This window comes from Vigna unguiculata, chromosome 1 (assembly GCF_037176805.1).
Source record: "Vigna unguiculata cultivar grain cowpea cultivar isolate G323 ecotype 2 chromosome 1, ASM3717680v1, whole genome shotgun sequence".
NCBI lineage: Eukaryota > Viridiplantae > Streptophyta > Magnoliopsida > Fabales > Fabaceae > Vigna > Vigna unguiculata.
Window position 1 is genome coordinate 10,927,528 of NC_140792.1, and position 20,946 is coordinate 10,948,473.

General features: G+C 32.0%; 1 protein-coding gene across 3 annotated transcripts; it reads right to left on the reverse strand.

Moving 5' to 3' along the window:
* Positions 1-1,691: 1,691 nt before the first annotated feature.
* Positions 1,692-14,053, reverse strand: LOC114180636 (protein ACCELERATED CELL DEATH 6-like). Of its 3 annotated transcripts, XM_085670031.1 has the most exons (8): positions 13,822-14,028; positions 12,934-13,732; positions 12,036-12,113; positions 6,056-6,178; positions 4,836-5,377; positions 4,021-4,502; positions 3,878-3,914; positions 1,692-2,106 (listed from the first exon to the last, which is right to left on the reverse strand). In XM_085670031.1, the coding sequence occupies exons 2-8, from the start codon at positions 13,643-13,645 to the stop codon at positions 1,933-1,935; spliced, it is 2,148 nt and encodes a 715-aa protein (XP_085526157.1). In that variant the 5' UTR covers positions 13,646-13,732; positions 13,822-14,028; the 3' UTR covers positions 1,692-1,932. The 3 variants fall into 3 exon arrangements, with proteins under 3 accessions (XP_085526157.1, XP_027922745.1, XP_027922739.1); XM_028066944.2 differs by having other exon boundaries at positions 3,878-4,502; positions 12,934-13,714; positions 13,822-14,053; XM_028066938.2 differs by having other exon boundaries at positions 3,878-4,502; positions 13,822-14,018.
* Between the last annotated feature and the right edge of the window lie 6,893 nt (positions 14,054-20,946).

The following is a 20,946-nucleotide window of genomic DNA, read 5'->3' on the forward strand; positions in this document are numbered from 1 at the left end:
ATCCATGATAGGTCCTATGAGTGGTAAGTTATGCTCCAAATGGGAAGGTCCATTCGTTGTTATAGAAGTATTTCCTTATGGAGTGGTGGAGATCAAGAAAGAATCCTCATAAAGAACTTTCAAAGTTAATGGACATCGTCTTCGAATATTTAATGAAAATCAAGATATGTTGAACAAGACAACGGATGTGATGAACTTGACTTCTCCCGCATACCTTTCACCTTGAGGAGGTAAGTACTCTTCATACTTTTTCTTTGCATTATATATTGAATACATTGAGGACAATGCATGGATAAAGTGTTGGGGTGTGGGGAGAAAATTTATTTTCTCCCTTTTCTGATTTTGTTTTCTGTTTGTTTTCTTTAAAAAAAAAAAATTCTTGCTTTCAATAAAACATGTTGACATTGGATTTTGGGATTTCATTCACTAATTGGAATGATCATAATTCTGGGAAAATAAGAGTTATGTGCTATGAGTGGATTGTTTTTGTGATTTACTAATTGAGTTGATTTGAGAGTTTCTGGAATAAATCTTTTGTGAAAGAGTTTTGACCTTGTGAGTTTTGAGCTTTACTGTAAAGGATGGACTACCATGTGTGACTTGCTCATGTTTTGTTTATACTCAAATGTTTAGCTTGATTCTTTTGTTTTGTATCTTAGGTGAATATGCATGATTTGATATGAGTGAGGCATTTCTTTTTTTAGCTATTTGGCCAAATAAGCTAACCATGACATTGATCTATTGGTAGACTCTTTGATCTTTAAACCTGTTTTTCTTGTTTCGAGCATATTGCTAAACCTTAAAAAGAAAAAAGACCATGTTTTTCCTTACCTTAGGAAGAAAGAAGGAGCTAGTGGATTATGTTATGATTGGTTGAGAAATAAAGTGTGGGGGTGAGTATTTCACCCACAAAATTATAAAAATGGCAAAAGGAAAAATGTTGATGACATAGTGTTGAAATGAGAAATGATTGCTATTTGAAAAAGAGCAACAAAGGATAAAAGAGAAAAAAAAACAAAAGGGATTTGTTTTTGAAACTATGCTCCATTATTCTTTCTACCTTACTATTTCAAAAACACAAAAATCCTAAAAAATTTTCCTACCTTTGCCTTGGCCCCATTATAACCTGTGAAAAGTCCTCATGATCTTTGAATGCATATTTTTTGAAAGCTGTAAATATTAGAGTCTTGTTAAGCATTGAGAGTGTTTACTTGCATGGATATTTTGAGTGGAAACACAAGCCCAGACACTTGAGCAAATTTTGGTGAGAAAATATACATTTAACTTGAGTGTTTCTCTTTCATATTTGATTATCTTGTAAACTCAAAAGATTAATTCATATGTGGAAAAAAAGAATCTTTCCGTTTGTATGTGCATGACAACTTGATTTCTAGAAGATTGATTTGTTTCCATTTGTATAAATTCCTTTCATCTAGTGAAGATATGTAATAAAATACCATAATAAAGTTTTGAAATTGTTCAATTTTGCCCAAGAGTACAAAAGAATAAGTGTGGGTGTGTGATGAGTTCAAATTTTTATTCTCCAAAAATTTAACAAAATAAAATAGTTTAGGTAAAATATATTATTGTGTTTCATTGTCGAAGCCTATACTCCTACATTATACAACAATTGCACAAGTAGCATATGTTTCGTTGCATTTCATTTATCCACAAAAACTTATTAAACCCAATTACAAATGCAAACAATTACTTCCCCCTTTTATTTTACCTTAAAATTCAATTTCTTACATCATAACAAAATCACTTATTGGTGTACATTATATTTGTATAAGTAAATAGCATACCGAAATCTAATAAGAAGGATATAATGTTTTAAATAGTTTCCTTTAACTTTTCAATTGACATGCTTTCCAATTTGCATGGTACTGGAAGTGCTTTTTGTTGGTTTAATTACTCTTTTGGTCCCTGTTTTCATCCAAAAATGTTAATCCTTGTCATCATCATTATCCTTGTCATCCTCATCCTCATCATCATCCTGCTCGTCTTCCACATCATCATCATCATCATCGTCATCATCATCACCATCATCATCATCATTCTCATCAATCTCTTCTTTCTTTTCTTCATGTTTATGTTCTTCCAATTCTTCAAGATCAACATCAAAGTCATGTAATTGAATTGGATTTAAGTTCAACAACAAAAACAAATGTGCATTTAATTTTAACTATAGGATGAAAAAAGTACTTTACTGAAAAGAAGTCACACTACATAATGAAATATAAATTTAATTTGGTTTATCTCATCGAGCGGTACTAGCCCATCAGTCATTCTAAGTTTGAAATCCTCAAACTTAGGGTTTGTTTCATTTAAACGTATAGATCCTTTAGGTTCTTGTGATGTTTCTCCTATTACATTTTGGCAAGTCACATAGGCAGGTCAGGGTTTTCATATTTATTGGATTCTCACTAATTACTTAGTTTTTCGTTGTTTCATTACAATCTCCTAATCTATCCTCTAATCAAGATAAAAGAGTTTGAATAATAATTTTGTGGATATGCTTATTTTAGACCAATAAATCTTGTAGGTTTTGCCAATGGTTCTCCTATTACCATTTTGTGAACCCACTTGGTTAAGGTCTTGATGTTTAGAGTGCTTTTCTTAAAAAATTGGCAACCCCTGTTAGATTTACTCAATAATCTTGTGATTTATCACTGAAATGAAAATAAATGCACTAATAGTTAGAAGAAAATTTTTTCTGGCAAGTTGTCGCATCAAATTTCTTGGTTATTCATAAAAATGCAAGGTTTAGTTCTCTTTCACTTGCTTTCTGGTTTAACTAAGAGATAGTAAAATATATCTACCAAGAACCATAAAAAAATTTAATTAACTTCAACTCTATTTTTTTTATATTACAAAAAAATGAAAAGGAAGAATCCTCAATATCAACTATTTACAAAAGAAGAAGGATTGAAAAGATAATTAAAAGAATTCTCAATTGAAGTCATTGAACTACCCCTCACAAATATTGTTTCACCAACTTCTCACCTTGATTAAACCCTGATAAAAGGTTTCATTTTATGCATATTATTTTTGATTCATGGAATAAAGGGAAAAGATTCCTAACCATTTTCCCTCTACCATAACAAAAATTAAGGAACAGTGAAGATATTTTCAATTGAATCATGAAATGAGGTTATAAATTGAGGTTGATATTAATTTTCTCTTCCAAACATGCACCAAACAGAGCTCAACTATGGTTGGAACTTAGATTGGTAACATATCAAGTTTGACGAAAAGGCAACTAAAATAAAAACATCACATACTTTATTAGATAATTCAACACTCTGATTTTTTTATATTGAAACTTATTTAATGGAAGAAAAAAATTGGTGGTAAAGGACAACACATGTGATAGTAAGTTCAAAATTTTTTAAAGGTTTTAAATCATTTGTGATTGTTATTTTCTTATGGATATTTTTTGTGCTATACATTTTTTCACTCTCCAAAGTATCAAACCTACCGACATATTTGATAGATATATATATTTTATATTCTAAACAAATATACTTAACTAATGGATTATCTTGTTGGTAAGGTGCACTTTCTCTTCCGTATACAATCTATCGGTAATTATCCGACGACATTGCATACATAAATAATGAATTAGTGTTTATCGAGAAAATTCTTTTGGTAATTCAAGGTTTTCTTATAGTTTTATAAAACTTTAATAAAGGATTTTAGAGCTTAAAAGCCAAATGATTTTGTACATGACAATGACGAGGAATAGCATATATAAGATGCACAACTCCAAAAGATGACAGGAAAATGAGGTTCAATTTCCATCTTAAAGAGGATAAAGATGAAAAGAAAACCACAAAGTTGCAGAGACTTCAGTAGTGTATAAAAAATTACGTACCTTCAATTGAGTCTTTTTCAAGTAACCATGTGAGAAACTGGAAAGGATAGAAAGAAATGTATCGCATTATTAGGTTGCTTGATTCTGAGGGAAACCAGAGAAGAGTGTACAGTAACAAAAGTAGGAGAATGAAGATCACACACAAAATCAGAACAGTAGTGGCCAACCAACTGAGATCGCTTATAACAAGGTGGACACCAGCCAAGAATGCAATTGATAGGGTTGCAAGAGTGACTCCTAAAAGGGGTCTTGCCACTTTAAGGGCAAAAAGAGCCAAAGTTACATCTCCCAATTGAGCCCAAATGAGTATAATAGTAACACTAATGCCACCATACATGGATATTGTGGTGCATAAAATATATGGTTTAAACCACACGTGAATTAGCATAAGAGCCATGCCTTGTCCTGGAGAAGAACTATTAGTTCCACCAGGCAAAGTAAAACCTCCGGCAAATGCTACTGTAGTTATAAGAGTTGAGACCAACATAAGGGTGTTGATTCTGTCTTTATAAAATTCCGCATCTTTGGATTTTGGTTTGTAAGGAGAAGAAGGGACGTAAATGGAGTGTGACCCTCTTTCACCATTTTGTATACCAGCAGATTTTAGTTGACACCATGTTAGCCGCTGCAAATATAAGTTTGTGTTACAAATTCAACAACACAACAATAGAAAAAACATAGGTAGTTTAAGTGTGTAAGGGAGTACTGATGAATCTACTTAATTTTCCAAACAATTAGACAATTAATGTGCTTGAAATTTACCACATATTTAGAAAAAAAAAGTGAGGGCAAATGAGAAATTAAAACAAAAACCTTCCCTAAAAAAATCCTCAAAGATGAATTTTGATCAACTTAGAACCCAGTTGAAGATATAGTCACATAAAAATATCTATTAACTAAAAAAACATACTTAAATCTTTAACTTTTTTATTAAACACAATACTCTACATATACTTACCTGTGCAATGGGTGGATTATTTTGTTGTTTAACTTGTTCAAAAGCATCAAGCGCTGATTGGTTGTTGTTGTTAAGCAAATTGAGATTAACTCTTGTGTCCCATGTCAAGGCTTGTACAATTTTTGGATGGCAGTGTGACGCAGCCAAATGCAAAGGAGTGTTTCCATCGTAATCCTTGCTATTTATCATATCTTTAACTCCATCATTTGCATCTTGCAAGATGTACCTTACCACATCAAATTGTCCCATTATAGCTGCAATGTGAACAATATTTCGACCTTTCTTATCAATTATTTCTATGGGATTTGGAAAGTTTTGAAGCAATTTCTTTACCACTTCAATATGTCCACATGCAGAAGCCATATGAAGAGGATAAAAGCCATTTTTATCTCTTTCCATATTGCAAGTATCACAATTTTGAAGCAAGCACTCAACACCATTTAGGTAACCCATGGAAGCTGCATAGTGAAGAGCATTTCTTCCTTTTTGATCTTTAACATGAATCCATTCTCTCTTTTTGTTTACTATTTTCTCTAGAATACCTGTCATGTGTTAGGAATACCCAATCATGAGTCGAATATTGCTAAAAAATACTAAATGTATGAATTATTTTGGAGAAAGAAAGAGATATTGGAAAAATATGTCCAATAAATAAAAATGGTTGGAAAAACAAGTTAACCAATTACAATATATCTTGTTATAAGTAGATCATATTTAATAGTTTCCTAAAGAAAATCCCTTACATTTTGAAAAAAGTTGAATATTCGAAAGAGAAAAAAAGAATAACATAACATACAAAATGTTTTTCTTTTCTTTCATATGAATTCTATACTCAAGATTTTCTTTATCATAAATAAATTTGTCAACTTGACGTAAGTACCAAATTTTGAAAATAAAAGAATTTAATCCTTTAATTTTAAAATTAAAATAATTTTCAATTAAGCTATGAAATGTTTTTATTCTGAATCAAAAGTACATGTATATAATAACAACATTTAAACAAAATGTCAAATAATAAACAATTACAAGTCAGGTTGTTTAATTGAAAACCTAATTAAAAATTATTAAATAATTCAAGATCTTCCATTTCAATTTAACATTTTTTAATATTTGATTATTCCATCTACACATAAAGAAAGTGGAGAAATAATGATTCGTATCTTCAATTGTTTTTGTTCTATTATGGATAAGAGAAAATTTAGTTATACAACAAAAAATACCTTTATTCTCCTTTAAGATTGCCACAATGGCCGGTGATCGGACTCCTTGATTTTTCGAGAACGTCCGCATGATTATACTTGGTTTGTCCATTTCCATATCCATATTTGCCATGCGCCCTTCAGCTATACATAACTTCAAGTAAATATTATAACAAAAAAAAACTTGTCATATGTAACATCTTAGATTTGATGACGCTTTGATTGCTTTGATTTTTACATATCAATGACCATATATTATTTATCCCAAGACTCAAAGACCAAACAAAATTATCTTTGTACGATTCTTACGAGACAAATCCAAAATTATGTTAAAAATATGTTTTGTCAAAATAATGAAAGCAACTATATAAAAAAATCTATCAAAAGCAAAAGGATAAAATATTATTATCAAAGAGGGAGAAACGATGTTGTAGTTATGTCCATCTTCACTGAGAATGCATCAATTGGAGTGTCTCTAATTAGGGAAACTTTACAATAGCAATAACTTTAATTTCAGTTTAAAGCTGAACAAAAAAAAAATCAAATTTAGAAATTTAATAATAATTATCCAAATTTATATTACTTTTAGTTTATTTAAAGGGATTTATCTTAAATTCAAATCTATATTTTTGGATTTTAAGCTCAATCCATTTAATTAGATTTGGATTAGATATACATCAAATATTTTTTTGAATTTTAAAATTCTAAGATTTCCCATAGGTCGAGGCGAGTCAGGCTTACCCAAGTTGAGGCTAGTCAGCTTAAGCAATATAGAGCGAAATTAGGTTGGGCCATGTTGAGCCAAGTCAGTTTGAGTTGGATTGGGTCTAGCTTAAGTTGAGTCATCCTGGGCCTAGATAAAGTCAAGTCTAATCTAGATATGGTTAAGTAAGGCCTAGATCGACCCAAGTCTAACCAGGTGCAAGTCTAGTTAGACTCAACTAGGATTAAGATGGATTGGGCCAAGTAGGGCCAAGTTATGTTGGACTTCTATTTGATTGATACATTGAGCCTACATTAGATCAGAACTATGTCAAGATGAGTAGGCTTGATCCCATATTTCGTCTATTAGGTCAATCCAACATCAAATTTAATCTAATTGAGGTAGTAGATTCAATCGAGATTTGATCATATTTAAATTGGATTGAAAAAAATCCAAATAAAGTTGATCTAGTTAAAAAGGATTTGAATTATAGATTGAATCTATTTATTGGATTTGAAATAGATCTAGATTAGATTTTCAAAATCCAATCAATAGTCAGTTGTAGGACAATTGCAAATAACTATTTAAAACTATAGTATTATAGGTGTAAATAATGGTCATATCTTGATTTCTGATTAATATATAGAGAAAGACGAAACTTGAAACCCAAAGCAAACACATAAGAAAGTGAAGCTTAGATGAGTTCAAGTTAGAAGTGCTAGGAGTCACAAGTTGTTAGACAACAAAGGTCATTAGATGCATTCAACAGTGCAAATTATGTTTAAGTCAATTGTGATGAGTAAATGTGATGAAACAAGGCATTAAACTCTTATAAGTGCTAGATAAATAAAATCAAAAGGTTAGACGACGCAAGCACAAAAAAAGACCATATGAGTATCAGCGTTAAACAAGTCAAAGTCAACTTAATAAGTTGAATGTTGAATATCCTTTTTAAACGAGTGCTTTCATTAGAATACTCCAAAGAAAGAATGACTAGACGAGTTAAACGATAAAAAGCATTAGATGAATCAAGTTCATATGGAGTGAAAGAGAAATGTCAAATCACAAGGTGATACAAAGATTAAGCCTAAATTGATCAAAGAAATACAAACTTTGAAATTGATCATCAAGTAATTGCACACCAAGTCTCAACATTATGAGAAGATATTCTAATTGAAGATTTGATTGAAGATTTAATTTGAAGAATATCAAAGATGATTAATCGAGATATAGAAGAAAAAAAATTCCCAAATTGAAGATCACAAATGTTGTCATATATTTATCAACTAATCACGAAAAAGAGAAATACTCTACAGATCAAAGACTACAAGAAAATCCCCAAAGATCGAAGCCACAATGTATGATATTTGAAATTAAAATATTTTATTGGCTAAAAGTGAAGGAAGAAATAATTCACAGGAAGCAATATACTTTGAATGAAATATCAAGAACTTCCAAATGAAGAAAGTAGAAGATATGAAGAACATGTTGAACTCAATACGCATCAACAACCAAATGGCATAACATAGCTATAATTACAACGACCTAGATAAATAAGAAGAATGAGAATGAAGAGAGAAATATAGAAGTGTTGAAATAGTGTCATATCAAATTCTTGAAAAGAAAAGAGAAGTGTTGAAATTTTATCATATCAAACTCTGTGAGCTTAAATATTCATTTTTGTACAAAGTGATATTGGGTTGTGTGTAAACCATTGTACTCGCCTGCGTGAGAGATTATTTTGATAATTGTAATTATGATTTCTCTATGTAAGGGGGAGATTGAGAAAGGGTACCCAGAGAGGTTAAACTTGTTGTAAGCTAGAGAGGTTTATACTCGTATTTCCATGAGAGGGTTAAACTTTTGATACCTGAAGAGCTTGATACTTGTTGAAACCTTGAGAGCTTGATACTTGAGCTAGTCAAAGGTGTTAATTAGTGATTTTTCTAAATAGATGGCTTAGTAGACTTGATGTAACCTTAGGTGGAGGTGAACCTATATAAATCTTTGCGTGCATTCTTCTTTGCCTTACTCTCTTTATTATTTTCATTTACAATAATATGTCGCATAAAACAATTTTAAAATGTCTACGAACTCTATTCAATCACCATTCTAGAGCCACATTGCAACAATAATGGAATCCTATTTGTCAAGTAGACAACAATACTTTTAATTTCCCCCCATAAAGACTTAGGCAATCTAGTTTGCAGAAGCATACATCTAACCTTCTCCAAAATGTTTGAGTTCATCCTCTCAACCAACCATTTTGGTGTGGTGTATCTGCAACTGCCTTGTGCCTCTTTATTCCTTTTACCTTGCAAAAGTCATTAAGCTCCACTAAAACCCATTATTTGTCCTCACCATTTTCAATTTGGTCCCTTACTAGTTACTCACCATGGTGTGTTACTCCTTAAACCTTTGAAATGTCTCATTCTTACCTTTCAAGATATAAATCCACACCCTTCTTGGGTAATTGTCCATGATGATAAGGAAATGAGACCATTCACTATGAGTTTGAGCTCACATTGGACCCCATATGTCTGTATGACCATACTCAAAGGGTCTACTGCCCATATGTTTGCTAGTTTTAAACTTTAGTTTATGAGACTTTTGTAGTCACTCCATCTTATCACCTCCCAATAGGTTTTGTTTCTCCAACTCCACCAAACCATTCTCACGAATGAGTCCCAGCCTCACTATAACATTACTTTGTCTTGCATTGTTTGACTAGCAACAAAGGCAAGTGTGACCACTATTGAATCGTCTAAGATGTACATATGTTTTTTCTCCCTGTTAGCAATTGTAGACGCTTCACTTAGAATCTTGGTTGTGTTAAATGAATTTGATCAAGCATACTGGTTGACAAAAGATTCCTCTCGATCTTCATAACAAACTTCACTTCTTGCAGTAACATATCTTGATTATCAAACAATCTTTAAGTTGATATACCTCGGGCTTTTGACTTTACAAGCTCTACTGTTTCCAGAAGGACCAGTTCACCTTCTTACTTCTAAGGTCTTAAAGAACTCGTTCGATGGATAATGAGATAAGTGCATCTTCAGTCCATGACCCAACTTCTCTATGCATCAGACACATATGCCATTAAACCCCAATAGACTCGTAGCTATTAGAAGCAACAACAACATCAACAATTTGCTTTTTGAAATGAGATTTCTCGCCTTTCCTTTTTTTTGTGTGTGACAACTCATCTTGAAGTGACCTTTCTCATAGTAGTTTTAACACTATACTTTTGTTGGATCATTTGATAAGTATTGCTTCGTTATCTCCCTTAAACTCATTTTCTCTCTTCCCCTTAAACTTAGACACATTCAAACTGAACTCATTATCCTCTTTCTTAGAATTTTGAAACTTTTTGAAGCTCCTTAGTCCTTATAAGGTTGTCATTTCCTTCAAAAGTAATGGCACACTTCTTCCTAAACAAGAAAGTATCTTTGAAGTGTTCGTACATCTTAGGTAAGACATTAAGAAGAAGTAAAGCCTTATCATCATCCTCCAATTATACCTCAAGGTTCTCTTTTCGTTTAATATTATTGAATTTTTTAGTTGTTCCACCATTGTTCTTGTCTCTATCATCCTGATGAATGTAGTTGTTGCTTCAAAATCAGTCAGTGTGAAAATGACTCAAGTTTCACCCACGTCGAAGTTACAGTCTTCTCCTTAGTGACTTTTCTTAGTGCCTTATCACTAAGACACAAAATTATGGCACTGTTGATCATTCCAGTCTTCTTTGTTTGAGATAGAGATGTTGGCATGTTTGCATCTTCCTTTAGAGCCTTGGCACAACCTTGTTGTATCAGGATGAGTTTTATCTTGATCCTCCACAATCTGAAGTCGTTGTCCTAAAAAAACTTGTAAATCTTAAACTTGGCAGTTATTTCTTCGATTTCTTGACTATCTTTTCTTGTTCCCACATATGAAGCCAATTGCTAGGTTCCGTAACAATAAAAATGAAAGATACCATACAAAAGAAGATTAAAAAGAAAGCACTTTTTGATCTTGGAAGTTTCTATCACAGAGTCTAACACAATTATAATGTACAAATCTTAGCTTGTAAGAGTATTTATATATAAAATCTAAAAACCCTAATAAAAAGTTGTTAAGACATATGCTCGTAATAAAAGCTTGCACCTGATTCTACCACACTATTACTAGATTGTTTCTAGTAGACGATCTAATTATCCTTCTGTCAAACCCTTCCATTAAACTAGGGGTGATCATCAATTGAATTTTTAATGATTCAATCCACATTCTTTTGAGATCCAAATAATTGGATCAACTTTTCGATCAAAATCCATTTTTTCAGTAAAACTAGTTTGGATTTTTTTAAAATCCATATCCAAATATTTCAATCAAGATTTAAATCCAGATCCAAATATTTGGATCAAGTTCAAAATCTAGAATCCACTTTTTATAACATAAATTTAAATTGAATTTTCTAAAATGTGTGACCTTAAGGTTGACATGATCGAATTTGATAGAATTTTAGTCGTGACCAACTCGGTCGAATTTTAGCAAGGGGACCGACTCGGCTAACTTTCAGTCGTGGTTGACTTGGCCGAATTTTGGTTGATGCCGACTTAATAAAATTTGGCTGAATTGGCTGAGACCGTCTCAGCCAAATATGTCCAAATTTCGATCAAGCCCAACTTGGAGAAATTTGATTGCATATGACTGAATTTCAGTTTGGGACAAAATTGTTGAATACAACAACCTTTAGCTCAGGGCCGACTCGGCAAAATTTGGGTTAGGATCGACTTGACTGAATTCCATTAAATTTTGGTTGGGGCCGACTTAGCCTAATACGACCAAATTTCTGTCAAGGGCTAACTCGATTGAATTCAATCGAATTTTGTTCAAGGCCGACTTGGCTGATTACTCCAAGATTTGGACAAGGGTTGACTTAGCCAAATTTTTGCCGAGGCTAACTCGACAAAATTTGACCAAATTTGGGTTAAGCCGACTAGGCTGAATACAACCAAATTTTGGTCTGTGGCCGATTGAGCCCAATGCGGTCAAATTTGAGTCGGGGTCGACTCGGCCGAATACAGCCAAATTTGGTCTAGGACCGACTAGGCCAAATTTTGACCAAAGCCGACTTGACTAAATTTCAAGAATAGATATTCAATCCATAAAATATATAAAATATATATCAGATTTTTAAATTAAGTTTTTAAAAGGAACGAATTAAAAAATTGTTTGTAACTGCATGTACCCTTACAAGGGGTGGACAAATTTGAACTACCGTTTCCACAGTTATTATTTCCATAGTGTTCTTACCAACGGGACCGCCATAGGAGAATTCTCCATCGTTCATTATTGGTTCTGCGTTGTCTTTTACCAGGGATGAATATTTCTCTGTAATGCAAATATATCAAGTCAATAAGATATTTTAAAAATAATATATAGACAGGAAAATAAATATAAGTTTAGATGAATTTTCTTTTAATAGACATGTTATATAATTTTGTTATATATTGGAACATATTATGATTATTATCATATAAAACTGTAAGATGCAGACAAACTATAATTGATATGAGAACATATTTATGACCTTTAGTTTTCTCACAATGAGATATATGGATAAAAATATTATTTTAATCTAAATGGTTTAAAATTAAAAAAAAATTATAAAGTATATAGAACTGAAATTATTTAACTAAGTAAAAATTTCAATTTATAAACAATTTTTAAAGAAATTTAAATAAATTATATCTATAAATTCACATTGAAATTTTTAACTTATTTACATTTCAAATTTTTACAACTTAAAAGGAACCCACCTGATACAATTTTTGGAGATGTTTTCAAAACATTTGTGTATTAATTGGAGAGAGAAGAATAAAAAGGTTGGTTGGATATAATTTGAGAAATCTTTATTGGAAACACAATTCTGCAATAAAATATTAGTTCCAAAAATCGAAAAGGCCCAAGTTAATAATACCTAGCAATTCATTATTCTGTAAAGTCTCATAAATAATCAATTTTAACTTACGAAGGTGAAACTCGACGAAATTAGGACAAAAATAAAAGCTAGCAGAAATGGAATAATTTCATAATAGTGGTAGATGTTGTTATCTTGACTTATGGTTAACATATGTTCCTCATTCCCAGATGAAATGATTGTGAAACTAAGGAAAATACAGCAAGCAAAGATATAGGAGGAAGTTTGTACCTTCATTACTTGGAATTATTCTGGTCAATACATCATCAACAATATCCTCGTAGCCTTTCTCAAATGCTAAGAGCAACACTGATTTGTATTCATTGTCTGTAATAGAAAATGCAGTTTCCTCGACCAGTTTCTTGAAGTCTTGTGAAATATCTAAAATCTTCATTACATCTTTGTGACCATTCAGTAAGGCCTCATGAAAGAAAGTATTGTTCTGGCTGTTAGTTACAAAGATTGCCTCTTTTGCTTTTTCAGACTTTGGATCTAAGTCATGGAGAAGTGCAGGCAACATAATCTTAAGAGTAGAGATGTTGCCAGCTCTTGCAGCAACATGCAGTGGTGTATCACCATTACTATTTTTTGCTCTCAACAGGTTTGAACCAATTTCAACTATTTTCTTCACACACTTATCATTCCCGTACAGAGATGCTATATGCAGCACAGTGTTTCTCCTAGGGCTCTGTTGCCTTAAAGTGCGACTGTCTATTTCTGCCCAATCGGATTCAGGGTTATTCTCTTTTATTGCTTCGTATGTTGTCTTTGGCAACAACCACCAACCATGTGCCTTAGCTTCATCACTGCGTCGTTCTTCTGAGCTTTGCAATGTGTTTTCTTCGATCACATTCCTCGAAGGTTGTTCTTTTCCCTTGTAGTTATTTTCCACGTCATCATCATTCATACATGTCTTCCCTCCACACCTTAGAACATTCATCATGCTCTTTTTCTTTAACAATATATCAAGATCTGTTCTTGGCCTTTCTGCTCCGCTTCCACCTACTTTTTTCTGTCCAAAAATACAAAACTGCACAGACATATCAATCTACCCGTTTTGAAGAATAATTCAAATAAATAAATCACAACATACACAGAACACAAAATTCTCAACTTCACCTTCAACTCTTCATATCCCACTGTACTAGAAGCTTCCCTCCCTTACAAAGCTCGAAGGTTTTAGATGCAGAGTAACATACACCAACAACTTGTATATGTAGAATCACCTTGAGAGAAGTTGTTAGGAGGCTTCAAAGAGAAGGTAAAAAAGTAAAAGAGAAAACGTGTATTATTCCCCAAAACTGTATTATTTTTCAAAGGAACTTCCAAACAAAAGATTACATAGGATAACACTTTCTTTCTCACTGGGCATTCTTTCTTAAGAACACCTAGTACCTTTTTTCTCCACAAGAAAAGAATATATAAAATAAAGTCTCGACCAGCTCATGTGTGACAGATCCAATCATCAGCTTTAAAATGTGATAATTTCTTGTGACAATTAGTAAAATTAATTTAAAATACAATTTTCAAATAACATATTAATTCCAAAATTGAAAAAGGCCAACTTATTAGTGTCTAGTAATTAACTATGTAAAGTTTCATAAATAATTAATTTTGACATTTTACTATATATACATTTTATTTAATAATAAATTTAGTAAATCCCTTAATTTAGGAAGTATAAATTTCCCTTACTAAGGAGAAATGGTGGAATTCCAAATAGTGGTAGATATTGTTTTTGAAATTAATATATGTTCCTCATTTGCCCGACCAAATGATTGTGAAATTAAAGAAAATAAAGTACAGAAAAAAAGTAATAGGAGGAGATTTAACTGTGTGTAGGAACTTTATACCTTCGTCACCAATAATTATTACGACACACTTTGGATATCGTCATTCAGTCACTCGGATAAGCCAACACCAGTATATATATGCTCTTATGTAAATTGATAATATCTCAGCCAAACACTTCTTTTTCAACTAATCATAAAACATTATACTAAAGCCATCAATAACTATCTAGTTACGCAAAATCATGTCGATGATTTAGATTACGATATTAACGGTCAACTTAAAAATTAGGTCAGTAATAGCCTAGATTCATATAAGGTCCATAGGTAAAAATCCAACGATATAGAATTGTATAAATACAGTAACCTGCAAATAATGGTAGAACAATTTTTTATATATTTTGTTTCTCAAAGATTTGGATTCGATGTTTGTACTCGTTTAATGAATCTAGTCTACTTGAAGTGAATTCGTTTACGGTGGGCTAGAAAACTTAATTTTGAATTTGATTTTTAAGTGTTTGAGTCTTTTATCATCACCATTAAGAGCAAATTTCATACACAATTCATTTATATATAGTGTGGATCAAATCCATAAAACTCTTTAATTCACTAGACACTCGCGTTATGTCATGCATTTCTTTCTAGATATTATATTTTTGGTATTATTTGGTGTTAAAGGTGGACCAATGGAAGAATTAGAAGAAAAAAAATAGAATGATATGAAGAAGAGACTGATGACGAAGGGTTTGCATGAATGTAATTCGTACAATAATAAATTATAAAGGATAAAATACAAAAATGAGAAAGGAAATCAATCAAAGTGGTTGTATTGAAGAAACCCAAAGTTCCCTGATTGTAGTAATATTCATCTTATCAGTGAATTTTTTTTCCTTAAAAACCAAAGTTTCTTCTTAGCCTAAGCCTCAATACAAGCCCACAAAAGTCCTTAGTGATCCATGCTCCTTGAAGGATAGATGGTAAGTTGAAATGAGATGCAAAACCCAGTGAAGGATCGAAAGCATTGGTAGAGTGAAACACCTAAAACATGGTAGGGAGGGCTCAAATAGGGGGAAACTATATGGGATTTCTCAAAACTCTTTGATTCAGTTGTAAAAACAAAGCCTACTTACCTTTTGCTTTCACCAATATAACTGCAGACTAGTTCTTTTTGCATGATCTGTTTTTTGTTAATATTGTTACAAATTCTCTTGGTTTTGGTTTGTTGGAGGACAAACAACGTTTTAAAGTAGGGGCATGTTGATAAGTGTCTTCATAGCATCAAAATACATAACAAATAATATACTTATTTTAGGCAGTTGTTTTCTTTAGGAAACATGTCTTATTTTATTAAATCATTATGCATCATACCTTTTGGGAAGATAAGTCAAGAAAGATAATAACATCACACTCATTCACAATAGAACAAGGGAAAAACGAGTCACTTGGCTGACCCACACCAGAACAGCTCAACCACAACAGTTAAAAAAACAAAACACAATTAAAGGTCTTTTTGTTGGGCTAGAAAAATGTTGTTGAGCCACACAATTGAGCTTGGGATAGGGATGAGGAACAATTAATGAATCTAACAGCAGAATGACATCTCAATCATCAAGACATTGAGCCAAACATTGGGCTAAGCACAAAAGCAAGAAAACTCAAGAATGAAGATAGTGTGGCTGAGCCTAAAAAACTTGGTTGAGCATCACCCATACCAGGCTATAAAATAGTGTCTCCTCCTCCTCTTGAAATCATCAAATCCACAGGAAATAAGACCCTTTTTCTCTCTCTTTCTCCCTAAAAATCATTAGAAGTAGTGTATAGTGAAAGAAGTGAAGGGATTCTAGTATTTTGAGGAGCTTAATCTCCACCATGAGTGGCTAACTCTAAGTGGCAACAATGTTTGCAATTGAATTTTCCATTTAATGTTTCAATTTCTTTTCTAATTTATCTTTTGTTGTCTAGATTTATTGTTTGTGAACTATTTTGATTAATATTGATATTTTAACTAGTTTAACCTAAGTTGGGAAACTAGTTTGAATTGTGGTCCAAGCAGTTTCCCATACAAGTACTAGTGCTTGTCTAAGTAGCCAAAAGGGATGTTGGGCAGAAAAAGTCTTAAGCATTAATGTAGGTATTTATTCTACCACGAGTTGAGTAATCATCTTGGGTTTTAATTTCCTAGGTTCTACACAGCATGGATGCATCTAGATATACTTAAACAAGTACTTCTAGAGTAATGATCTTGGCAGATTCTAGATAAAAGAAAGAAAACAAAAATTGAATTTGGGGAAAGACAAAAGCATTCAACCTTGTTTTCTAAATTATCATTCATATCTTATAACTCCAAGTAAAATCAGAAATTAAATGTGTCATAGTTGTAATCTAATTATTGGTCACCTTTAACAAGTCTTTGTGGATATGACTTTTGAATACTACTTTAGTGCAACAGTACACTTGCCGTAAAAGATTATTAATAAACAAGCATCAGTTTATCAACATGTTTAAGAATGAATTGTCTATTCATGATAGTATCCCAAATTCCTTGATCAATTGATTCCACAAGAATTTTTATATGTACTCTCCAAAACTGGTAACTGAAATTACTAAACATCGAAGGACTATGAGTAGAAGCATCTTTTGCGAAAGAAAGTTTATTTTCAACCATGACTTTCAAAATAGATTTTCAGGATAAAAAACTTGATTAATTTTCAAGAATCTACTCTTGAAACCAATTGTAAACAAAAAAAGGGAGGTTGAATTGGACTTGTTAAAACCAGTGTTCAATTAGAGTTTATGAAAAATTCTTGTTGAATCCAAATTGACCAACTGATCTAGGTTAGCAACATTACTGAACCACAAATTTTAACAAATTAAACAGAACAATTAACATATTGAAAAATTGTTAGAGAACTTAATTGGTCATTAAAGATCAATCAAGATAATATCAAATAGACTTATTAATTTATTGTTTACTTGATTACAATGAATTCTATCATAAAGATTTAATTTATTAACTTTCTTGATATAGTTTGTTAAGATGGGAGTTCATGAAAAGATTAAAATAATGCACAAAGAGTTTTTATACTTGTTCACTCACAAGAACCTAAATCAACTTAGCCAAAGCAAAGATCTTGGATTTGCACTATATCAAAAAATTACAATGTTTCTTACAAACAATTTCTTGAAATATACACCTAAACATAACCTTCTTTAAACACACACAAAAAGAATATACAACACAACATGAACACCTTCTTGTAGACTTGGAATCACATTAGAACCACTAAAGAATACAATAAATATAAGAATGACAAATATTGGATTATAGCTCTCCCTAGCTTATCAAAGATCTTCCTCTAATATCAAGGTGGAGAGAATCACAACTCCAAACCACACACATATATTTAGATTGTAGCTCCTCTGAGTCTCTTTGAGAAAGTGTGTTAAATGATATGTTCAAAATATTTCTCACTATTTCGAAAAGTCACACATCTCCAAGACAAAAGGATAACATATAGACTACGATAACATTGAATGTAATAATGGGAAGTTACACCAAGGTACCGTATTTATAGATGTCCATTCCCCATCAAATTTTAATGTCTTATTAGGAAGGGAGTGGATTCATGGAGTGAGAGCAGTGTCCTCGACTGCCCACCAAAAGTGGTTCATGTGGAATTAAGATGGGCATCTCGAGGTTACACTAGGAGACCAGAGTGACTATGTGGTGTACATCGACCAATTGAGTCAACTATTAAGAGGTTTAGCCATTCACATTTAAAAAATTATTCGTGTAGGTTTAACAACTACATCTACATGAATAATTTAATGAAAGCGCTTATAAATTCCACATTTTAACAAACATTACAAAATAACATACCATACACAAATTTTGATTTAGAAACAATTAAATTTGATCACGTTTTAGTGTTGCAATATCAGTGACCCAAGAAATCTGTATGTGACCAACCATGCCTTTATTAAATTTTACGTTTATAATTCTTTTTTTATATGGTAATCTAAAAACCAAACAAGGAAATCTCAACAAATAGTAGTTATGTGAATTTATTATTAATGATGACCGTGTAGTTATTAAAATATATTGTTAAGTAAATTTTTAATTTTTTAATTTAAAAAAAAATCATGATTTTAACCGTTTTTAAATTTTTTAAATTCTTTAATTTATTGACAGTTACAATAATCACTAAATATTTAATAAATTTTTAAAATTAATTCAGAAACATGGTTAAAATCGATTTTGAATTTTTGATTCCCCTTCCTGCCCTAATTGCTATGTTTTTCTGCTATTGCCAATGACATTGAATTGTTATTTGTGCTGATTGATCTCCGTATCTGCTATCTATTTTTCGATTCCTCAATTCTGCCATTGTTATATGTTTGGTCTTGTGAATTGTGTGCTACTATTGCTGCTAGCATTCTATTTGGTCCTGATTTCTGCTATTGCTATTTGCTTAGTATTGTATTGTATTAGTTTGGACAATTTTCGATTGTTGTTATTATGATGCTTACTACTGTTATGTTGTGTTGTGTTATATTGTATCTGTTATCTTCATTTTTTCAGTTTGGGTTTTGTGTGATAGGAACCTCATAAAAGTAATGGATGATTCAGTTAGCAAACCTAATGATGGGGATGTCCATGAAAAACCAAATATTGTAACCGATAGTGTGATTGGGGATAACCACACTGGTGAAACTGATAAGAAAAAGAAGAAGTTATCATCCTCTGATTTTTGAAATTCTTTACTAAGATTGGGGTTTGTGAGGATGGAAAAGAAAAGCGTAATGGGTGTAACCAAAAATTGGATATTCATTCTCTAGTAGCTATAAATGTTCTTGAATGGTGGAAGAGTAATAGTGAACGATTTCCAGACCTTGCTTTGATGGCTAGGGACTTGCTAAGCATCCCGATTACTACTGTCGCATCTAAATCAGCATTTAGCATTGGTTATAGGATTCTTAATAAGTATAGAAATTGTTTGTTGTCAACAAGTGTGGAGGCAATTATTTGTACTTCCAGTTGGAAGCATGGTTTTTGTGATGGTAAATTGTATATTATAGATGTCTTCAGTTCCTTTTTGTTCTTATACACAATTTTTTATATCGTAATTTTTTGTTTATTTTATATTGTTTAAAGATTATGAAGACAATGACAAAGATAGAAAAGTAGAGGAGACTTGTTCCAATACTGCCTCTAAAGATCCTGGAAGTGATACAGAATGACATTTGGTATTTGTTTCTAATTTATTGAATTGTTTTTTCATTGTAAAGCATCCTCACTTATTGAATTGCATTTTTTTAACAGAAGTTGGATTGAGTTTAGATTTGTTGGGTTGGAATCAGATTACTAGAATGTGAATTTAGAATGGGAAGGCTGATTGCAATTGTTCCAAAAGAGTTGTAGCAGAATATAGGCAACACTGTTTCAGCATTGTTTTAGATTTTATTTTGTTTCTTGTAAGGGAAAATTTGTAATTTCCTTGGATAGTCAAATTAGTTAGTTCAGATTACTTTGTTAGGAGCTTTATTCGTGAAACTACTCTTCAATGCATGCATTTCTGCTCTATTTTCAATATGTTGCTCTGTTTCCCCTCTACTATTGCCATTTTTTTAAATAACAGGTCATATGGGTTGGCACGTTAGCCCATTAGCCCATCATGGGACGGGACAAGCTGAAGTTTCTGGCCTTTTTTCTCTTAACAGGCTGGCTCGTCCCGACCCGTTGAAAATGGGTCGAAAACGGGTCGGGCTGACCCGTTTTGCCACCCCTAATGCATTATATATTATAAGCAGAAAAATAATAATTTGATAATATAAACTATTCACAAATTGTTTCAATCAAAATGTTATAGCTAGTTAATACAATTTCAAATTAAATTTATTTTGATATATGTAACGTCCCATTTAAATAATAATGTAATTAAATGAAACATTACACAAGATGATATTAGAAGCAAAGGCCTGGAGTATAGACACAACTCTTTACAGTTATCCAAAAGAAACCAGGATAGAAATTAAGGCACACCACGATGCCAATGACCAAAACAGAGTAAGGGGTCGATAGTAATCAAATTAATACTAAAAAGACGAGACCATACATGGGCCATAGCCCTAAAATAAAGCCCAATTAAACGGAATCCAACCTAGACAGGCTATGCAACAGAGGCATCATTTCCCTGTTGACCACGAGGAGTTCTTGCATCTACTCACATCAATAAATTGATGATCATCACAAAAAGAGAAAACCACACACATAACAATCAAACAGGCAAAAGGGTAAGCTAGAGTAGAAAGTGATTTATCATACAATTACTTACAATTTCATAATCCAAGATACATATGTCAACCAATCATGTTATGACATGCAAACAATACACTAAGACTCAAGACATGACTCATCCGGATACATATAATTACGCCCTGACCAATGAGGCAC

What these genes read in the sequence shown, in the direction of transcription:
- LOC114180636 (XM_028066944.2), bottom strand. Translation starts at nt 13,645, where the DNA reads ATGATGAATGTTCTAAGGTGTGGAGGGAAGACATGTATGAATGATGAT. An exon ending in CTCCTATGGCGGTCCCGTTG is followed by an intron (nt 6,179 to 12,035) that starts GTAAGAACACTA and finishes AGTTATGTATAG; the next exon opens with CTGAAGGGCGCATGGCAAAT. An exon ending in TGAAAAAGACTCAATTGAAG is followed by an intron (nt 2,107 to 3,877) that starts GTACGTAATTTT and finishes TTGATCTTGAAG; the next exon opens with AATTGGAAGAACATAAACAT.